Genomic DNA, 9,563 nt, shown 5'->3' with positions numbered 1-9,563 from the left:
AATTATAAAAAACAATAATATGCAAATTTTTTTTTTCAAATTTTAGTTTAACAATATTTAAGTAAAGAAAAATCATATTAAACATTAACTAATGTCAATATCATTCAATATTATATTATAAAGAACGTTAATTCGATTGATCTCAAATGACAAATGAACATGTTAGATGATGGTAAATGCTTTGTGGTACATATGTTAATTTGTTATAAAGTAGGGAAATGTAATTATCTAATATTTTGACTATAATTATTAAACGTAATGAATATGCAACACATCGTTAAGACACTCGATATGTATTTCGACTAAAATCAGTCAGTTATATAGGAATATCTCGTGCAAGTAATGTTGCAATAGAAAATAAATGACAATAAATAATCAAAATACAAGGATGAGTGCTGAAGAAGTACATTAGGAATATAATTGACTCGAATCATGATCATTTAAGTTAAGTGTTTCGTATATCATCAATATAATTGCGATATTTCGGTTATTGTTATTAAATATATATTTAACATTTTTCACAATAGAAAAAGAAAAAAAAGATGAAACCAAATTTAATTCAAATTTCATCTTTCTTAACAAGAAAACGAGAGGTATATTTGTATATAACAGCCTAAATTATCGTGTAACTTAATTTATTACAAAAGAATCATACCAATTTAAACGTTTGAATAACGCGCCATTTTAAGTTTCAAAATGATTTTTTAAAATTTATTTAATCATGAATGCAAAATGGCTCTCACACAAATACACATTATTTTTATTAATCGAGCAATTAGTCATGATTTTGATAAATTTTCATAATAAATAAACGGATAAAATAAAATCTAACACAATTTAACAACCGATAAATTACCGACCGTTCTACATGTTAGTACAAACAAATATCGAAACATCAATTACTTCGCAAAAAGGCCACATATTTCGCTCGAATAATTGAAATTAGCGAGACTACGAGTGCATCGGCTGGAAAAATGAGTTATCGACACATAGGGTAGAAAAATTGTCTGATTATAATCGAACTTTCATTATTGGCAAGAAACTTCTTCGAGCACTATTTTTTCTTCTTCTTCTTCTTCTTTGCGTTCTCTTTAATCCTTTCGTATACTCTCTTTTTCACACATATACATACATATACACACAGACACACACACACACACACACATAAATGTACACGTGGTATCAAAATATCCTTCGTTAAAATATTCATAAAAGAATCATCATAAAAAGATTATTCAATGATCTTCCACATAATTCTTTGTAATACGAAGGTTCGATTCTTTTTCTCGAAGTAAAATTGATCAATGGAAATCGAGACATTTGAAATGTTCTTCGATAAAACGTTTACTTCACGCGGTACGATTTGTCGATGATAATAAAATATTAGTCGTATCATTCAAATTATTTTCATGTCGATGAAAATGTTCCTCTTGCGTTTGCGGACTCGTAGGAGACGTCAAATTTTTCGATAGTACGTCGACAATATTTTGCGTAACTTTTTCGATAGCATCACCCATTATCCTTTGTGTATCCATCTTGTTTTCCATTTTCCCGCCAATTTCGTGAGCGTGATCAGTTTCATTCTCGTGCTCATCCTCATGTTCATGATGGGAGGAATGCGAATGCGAATGAGAATGCGAATGCGAGTGGGCGGCTGCAAAAAAAAAAGAAGAATTTTTAATTATATAATTATATAATAATTATCAACTGTAATAGGTATTGACGTTGTTTAATTTTTTTTTTTTCCTTAATTACTTTTCTACTGAATATTAATTATTTTGTTTTTATAAATCGTTAGATCATTGATTATTTTTTTTTTCTTTTTTTTTTTTATGCTAATTCAGATATTTAAATTAAGTTTGTACGAGGTTTTGTTACGTTTAATATTATTTTGTTATTAATTGCAAATTAATAGCATAAAATACAAATAAATGCACATAATATTTTTTGCTTCGTTAATTTTATTATTTTATTATTAATTATTAATTAAAATAATATTTAGCGTGATGTATTGGAAATATATTAGTTTTTCGTAAAATTTATTGCAAGATTCATTATCATAATTATTCAGGTCATGTAATCAATTAAACGCGCTTTGGTCTTTGTAAGTTACGTCGTAAACGATTGTGACAGTGTAATTAGAATTAATGATATCGAATAAATGCGTGCAAGTAATATAAGACAGTAGTAGTAGTAGTAGTTATTCGCCATTTTGAATGAACATTTTACGATAGATTATCAACTCAGTTTTTCTCATTAGTAAAATTAAAATATTTTTAATGATCAGTTTGTAATTAAGATAAAACATTAAAAACAATATTACTTATATTCTTTTATAATATAAACTGACGTCATGTGTAAATAGTCATATCTAATCGAATAATATTCTACATTATCAACCTCAAGAATTTCATATTTCAACATTTAAAGTAGGTTTCGAGATATATATTTAAGTTTCATCTCAAAGAAATTTCTTTTTTTATCGTACAGTGACTTCGAAAAATATTCAAATAATTTAATTTCAAACAAATTATATTTTCTTTTGTCAAAAGAAAAAATATTGAAAATAACAAATAAAAAGGTCATCATGTAATAAAAAATTGTAATGATAACATTTCTATATCTAAGCATTTTTAATAACAAATTTTTACACGAAAACATAATTGAGTTAATTGTAAATAACATATAAAAGCTTTCATTTATAAAACAAGTCAATGTTGGAAAAGTTTAATCCCTGTATCTTGAATTAAAAAAAAAAAGCTTGCCAAATTTGGTCATTGTCTTATCTCTCTCTTTTTCTTCATCATCACTAATCAATCTTAAAGATGGAAGATCATTACTATAAAAGATTCTAGGTGGTTGAGAAAGCGGTTGAAAGTCGGTCGAATCGTCCATCGACCTGCGACGTGGGTCATTGTCACAAATAGAGAAAGCTATGAAAATAAGTTAGATCTTTGCGAAAGAGAAAGAAAGAAAGAAAGAAAGAAAAATGAGCAGTTTATGTTAGTTCTAATAAAACGTATGAACATAATAAAAATCGTCATTTGTCACCCACGATCATTGCAAACGATATACGTTCCTGGAAATGTCTCATTTTCTTACGAGAACCATTCATTATTTAGTCTCTCAGGTATACATATTTATCTTTCAACTATTTTTCATGTAACTTTAAGTATTATATTACATTGTACATTTCATAAGATTATCTATTTTCTCTATTTCAAAAGTTTTATAACAAATTTATTAGACTTGCAATTAGATTTGTTTCATCATTCACATAAAAGAGACTTCTGTACGCGGTAATATTGGAAGAAATTATATCAAATTATATAATTATGTGCTTTAAAAATGAATTTAGTTCTTTTTTTATTGAAATTATTATTGTTCATTATCAAAAGTATTTTTTATTGCAGATGGAGATATTTTTAAATGGAGTGTTTTATTAATATTCCTAAAAATAATATCGCCTAAATTTCAACATCGAAATATGTATGTTCCTTTCGAATTTAATTCATCTTTTATTTTCATTTTTATCATATTTTTATATCATTTTAATGTCTACTACGATATACGATTTGCTTAATCAAAAACGGGATTTCGTCAAAGGTAAAAATAATTTAATAAAATTAAAATTATAATAGTACGTGAGAAAGAGAGAAAGAGAGAGAGAGAGACTGTACTTGTTAACAGATTACTGAATCGGAAGCATACATTTCTTACAGAACTTCATGTGCGACTCGAATTGCTATTACGTAGTGCTGTAAATTAGTTACGGCCTTTTCTTTTGTGTTTGTCTATTTTAATGTCGTTAAGAAGTAAGATTGGTAAAAACTGAGTTGAAATTTTCTGCTACGCTCAATGATCATCAATTTTTTGTTGCATTAAATGATGTATACAAATATTTATCTTATAGACAAAAAACAAATGTATAAAATAATCTTATTAAGTTGTGTATCTAGTGAAAAAAAATTATTACACTTTAAAACAAAAACATGAAATGAAATTTAAATTTAAAGTTTATATGAAAATAGTTTTACAAAAATCGATCGTTTTGACTGATTATTGGTTAATTTAGTCTTAATTATATCTACTTGAGGTATTTAAAAAATTCGCAGTTTTTATTTTTTAACATATAAATTTCATTTTTAAAGTAAAAAAATAAGCTGCTAATTTTTTTAGATAAATCATATATTTAATTAACTAAGGATTATGTCATTTCAGATTTGAGCTATGGAAATTTTCATAGAAATGTATTAGATTATATATCATATATACATTAGGGATCTACGTACATATTAGTCTTTAAGTTGGTTGGACAAAAACGTGACCGTTATCAAACTTGTTAACTTTAATTGTAATTGGGCTATATATATATATATATACATATAATATATACATATATATAGTAAGTATGTATATATATGTATATACATTTACGAAGAAGATGACGTTCTAAAATAAAAGGAAAACGAAAGGAAGATTATTCCAATCGAATGAAATTGATTATTGACAGATAAATAAATCATTATCGAGTATAATCGATAAAGTCATCGAATTAGAATTTATTAGATTAACAATAAATAAATATCATATATTATATTAAAATAATTGTAACTTATAATGAGATTTAGAAAAAGAAAAGAACTTTTGTTGGCATATATATTTTCTAAAATAAATCACGTTTGTTTGATGTGTGACCGAATTCGGCTTGAAATTTCTTCGAGCGTTTAAACTTAACTTGAACAAATCAATAGAGAGGCGAGTTCCTCTACAAGTTAAACCGACACGTCGACTTTAAATGTATCAAGGACGTACCTGCGATAGGTTTGTACCGAGTTGGATCTGTCGAAAAAGGAAACGTGCCAAATACTTTATCGTCAGAGAATTGAGACATATGTTAAACGTTTTTGAGTTTGATTTCAAGTTAATTACTTTTCTGATGATTAATGTGTGAATCAAATGGTCATCAGTTTAGGATTAGTAATTCATAATGATGTTGAAAAGATATAACAGGAATAATAATTTTTCTTATTGGATTGGGGTATATCAATAATTGCGATTTTGAAGTATCGAATTTGAACTTAAATAATAATTGAAAGATCTTTAGAATTCTCTTCATTTGCAAAATATCAGATTTTTATGACGACATTTTGAAAGTCAACGTTCGTTAATTGTCTCTCAATCAAATATTTAAATTTCCAGTAGTTTCTGATTTTTCTTTTTATATTCTAATGATATAACAAGAAAATCCTGTTTCAAATGTAAAATAATCCAATTCGTAATTATTTTTTCATCAATCTAATACCTGTTCCATTAGTTTGATTTTGTTAAAGGAAAGATTCACGCAACTGATAAACTGATAAAACGATTTTCCCTGAAACACGGAAGAAATAAATTCAAGGTCTTTTCAGAGATAGACAATCTTCCATAAATTATATAATAAAGAGAAAAAGAGACAGAGAGAAGAGTTTCATCGTAACAGACGAAAGGTCTTCCGGGAAACACTCACTGGCAATCTGTAGACCCAGCATCAGCATAAAACCAACAATAATCGCGAGTAATTGTAGAAGACCACTCTTTTCGTTTGCTTTTTCTCGTGCTAATACTTCGAAGAATACAACATAGAGTAAAGTTCCAGCTGCCATTCCTTGAAGTATAGTTGGGGTAGGTCCTAAAGTATCGCTGTTGTTTTTGAAATGACTAAGAGCTAGTCCAACTGCGATACCGATGGGTGTTACCATCGAGAAAACTGTTAAGTATCCCAAAGTTGTTCTGGTTGATGCACTGGCAACATAAAGTTCCATACCAACGCAAAAGGATATAACCAATTTATGAGTGGCAATAGCTGCAGCAAGATAAACGACAGAACTCAAGGAAGGTTCCAATCCTACGGCAAGTCCTTCGAATATAGCATGAAAGGATAAAGCCAGAACGGTTAATAAACCTTGGACGGATGACTTTTTCGTTAGGATCGAGTGTTTATGTTCATGATTTTCTTGGGATGTATAAGCAGTAGCAACATCAACAGCTAATTCTGGATCTGATTGGTGTCTATCATTGTCTCTTTGATCACCGATCTGTGTTGATAATCCTCCTGTCGATGATGAAAGAACGAATATGGCTGGCAATACTTTATCATTCTTAATACCGCACATATCCTCCAATTGATGTCTCGAACGTCGATCCAATTTTTCACCATCCTCGCAGTCATCTTTCCAAGTAGATCTAGTCGTCGTTGATACAGTCGTAGTTGAACCACTTGCTGCAGACGTTGTTACACCAGTTTGATTGTTACATCGACGTACCGATACTGTTCTATAAAGTAGAGCTTCGGAGGACTCAGGTTTCCCAGTTAATGCCGCGTGTACGGCTTCCTCGACCAAATATACCAGGAAGAATCCACCGCAGAAAAGTAATTCCGATAAACTTAGTGTTCCTAATATTGGTAGTTGACCATTAGATTGATGTGTCTCGACACTTAGTCGTACCTCCGGTGCTAGATGTAGGAATGTCGTGAAAAGAAGAACTCCACCTCCGAAGCAGAGTAACAGCGAAGTCAACAGTCCCTGAAGAGTATTTGCTTAATCTCATTTCCTTGTCCTCTCTCTCTTCCTTTCTCTCTCTTTTTACATAAATATAAATGTGCATGCAATAAACAAATATCTGAAGAATCTCTGAAGAAAATTTACTGATATTAATAAATCAAATTATTAATCTCTATTATTCCTAATTTCGAGTTTGAATTTAAAGATTAAAGTAAACAACTCTGTTTTCATATTTCAAATTTTACAAACATTTAATTCAAAGTTTTAAAAGTCGAATTATGTTTATTCATTAGTATTCCTCTGAGGTTCTTCAAAGAACAACATGAAGAGAAAGAAAGAGAAGTGAGGGGGAGGAGAGTTAGAAAAGCGTACTTGCGAATTCGCTGCGTTATCGACGAACGAGGAGGATGTTTGCGATGCCGAGGTTGACGTCGATGTTGAATTACTCGAATTAATGGAGATGCCGTGGCATCGTTTCTGACGATTCAATTTCGTCCTGCATCGTCCAACTATCAGAGGTAACATACCCAATATAAGTGATCCAAAACCGAGACCAATCATGGCACCAATTTTTGCCATCAAAAGAATCGAAGACGTCGTACTCGTATTTTCTTCTTCCATCTTTATTTATATATTTTTATTCTCTTTCATATGCGATAATAAATAGAACTCGAGGAACTGTGTTTTTTTTCAGTACGTCTAATATCTAATCTCTTGGTTGTTATGTTCTTTATATCAACATTTTGTTCACTTCTCATCCTATAATATATTAATTCATGAAAATATTCATATCTAGTACGTATAGTTGACGTTAAATTCGCTTAAATTCTTATTAAAACTTTGGTACCAAGTTGCAGCACACTTCCAAAATAACACCTCTTGTTTCCTTCTTTTTCGGATATTATTGCACAGATGGTTAGTATATACTTACTTATCGTCTCGAACTGTATACGATCGTAAATACAATCGAGAGTATTCCGCGAACTACACCGGCTACCCACTTTCACCCAAAGCACTGGTGCTAAACCACCGACGTTGATATTAACTGGACCGTAATAGTAGTAGTAATAGTACTAATAGTAATAGTGGTACACAATGATGATTATTGGTCCAATGTGTCTCCTTCTTTCCAATCGATATTAACATAAATAATTCTTTATTTATTGTTCTCACCACCATCGCCAATTATTTTCTTTTGTTTATATCGGACAATGTTTCAAATTTAAGTTCAGTGATAACCATATGTGATATACAAATACATAAACATGAGAACTTTTACATTAGCTGAAGGAATAACTTTTTCGTTCTTCTTCTTATTATTATTATTAATATTATTATTGTTTAATTAATTGAAACGAATGACCACTGGATTTATTGGAGGGAATACGAAGAAAAAAATGTAAGAAATGAAAGAAAATGAATAAATAAAGAAAGATATGTGTAATCGTTCCACGCGGCACGGCGTCGAACCGGACACTCAGGGTCTGGATAGGGACGTCGTTGGTCATTCGTATCCCCTCGCATCTTACATAGTCTCTCCGAACCGTTTCCTGCTCCCCCTCCCTTTCTCCTCTCCCCGCTCTTTACTCTAAAACCCCCACCAGGTTCTTCTCACTCTTTCCGCCACCTTCTCACCATCTCTCTTTCTCATTCTCTCCCGAGTTCCCGATGTATTTGTATTACTAATGTAAGTACATACCACTATGTAAGTATGTAAAAGTATATATTTGCAATATATACACACACGTATACCATCTCTTCTCTTTTTTTCTTAATTATTCATATACAGGTAGTATCAATAATTATTTGTCTGAATTATTTTATTTACCAATGTACCGTTTTAGTATCAAATGTTTAATGCGTTATATAAATTTATTTTTATATGTAATAATTATTAACTCAAGTTGTATATAATCAAAATTAATCGTTCGGGTACACGTACTTGTATGAAATATCTTGAAACTATTCCTAGTTGTGTTTCTTAAATGTTTTATTTTATTTTATATACAGATATACTTGTTATACATACGTAAGCAATTAATTAGAACAACTTACTATTGTAGATAAATTTGCTAAAAATTGCTAAATGTTTTGCTAGTCAAAGTAACCATTTTTTTGTGAATATATATTTTGCATTATTTTAGTATTCGTAAAAGTAATTTTTGCAATTATTTTGTTTGCAAATTGTTTTAATTATTTTTTAAAAGATTCCACAAGTTCTTTTTGTAATTTTGAATAGTACATTAAATGTGTAATGCAAATATGGTAAGTGTACCCAAACTTTTGGTTTGTAGTTTATATAATTGTTTAGTAGTAAAATTTAAAAAAATATGTCGTTCGATTAATAAATTCATTTGTTATCAAAATTCTATACTGTGATCATTCTGTACATTTTCGTTCAACGTCTTCAATCAATAATGTAAAATATCGATTATTTCAGAATGTTGAATTTAGCGACTTTGTATAGTTCATGTTTACTATCATTCTATCTTTTTCTTACACGTACATTCATTGATATCAATGTAAAAAGTATGTATGTGTTTCGCGTGGAATTTGTTTTGTTTTGATATTTCAAACGTTTGAATTTGAAAGGCAGCATTCGTTTTGTTTCTATAAGATTAACCGGAATTCATTAAGATTTTGTATTTTTGTGTTCGAATTTAAAAAATTTGTAGTTGCATAAACGAAGACGAAAGTTCCATTTTCTTTCTCTCTTATTTTTGCAGTATTAATGCTACGATTATTGATATTCGTGATACGAAGTTGATGTTCTATTGTTTTCTACGCATGACACGTTATCACATAGTGTTTACTAGACATACAAACCGATGAATAATCTCTTTCGTGTTGTGTTAGAGTTTCCATTTATACTTTGAATCTCATATCTTCTTTTTATTACTTCGAAAATATCTCTTAGATCATTAAATCTATAGGAATTGTTTAAACTCTCATATTTTTGCTTCTTTTTAGTAATAAAAGTAAAATAATTTCAAATAAATCAAATTATATTTTATAATA

General features: G+C 29.3%; 1 protein-coding gene across 6 annotated transcripts in view; it reads right to left on the bottom strand.

The window, feature by feature from the left end:
• Window positions 1–26: 26 nt before the first annotated feature.
• The window catches only part of LOC106793117 (zinc transporter ZIP1-like), a 24,497-nt gene continuing 14,960 nt past the window's right edge, over window positions 27–9,563 (bottom strand). For 3 of the 6 annotated variants that reach the window (XM_014759771.1, XM_014759770.1, XM_014759772.1), the window contains exon 8: window positions 27–1,654. In XM_014759771.1, coding sequence (XP_014615257.1) covers window positions 1,350–1,654 — 305 coding nt within the window. In that variant the 3' untranslated portion in view covers window positions 27–1,349. Of the gene's footprint in view, window positions 1,655–5,235; window positions 5,375–5,509; window positions 6,567–6,917; window positions 8,068–9,563 lie in introns of those variants that run through there. The other 3 variants (XM_014759768.1, XM_014759767.1, XM_014759769.1) reach the window with 3 other exon arrangements.

Source organism: Polistes canadensis, unplaced genomic scaffold (assembly GCF_001313835.1).
Source record: "Polistes canadensis isolate GaletaPanama2010 unplaced genomic scaffold, ASM131383v1 scaffold_11, whole genome shotgun sequence".
Classification (NCBI taxonomy): Eukaryota; Metazoa; Arthropoda; class Insecta; order Hymenoptera; family Vespidae; genus Polistes; species Polistes canadensis.
This window is presented reverse-complemented; position numbering and strand designations above follow the sequence as displayed.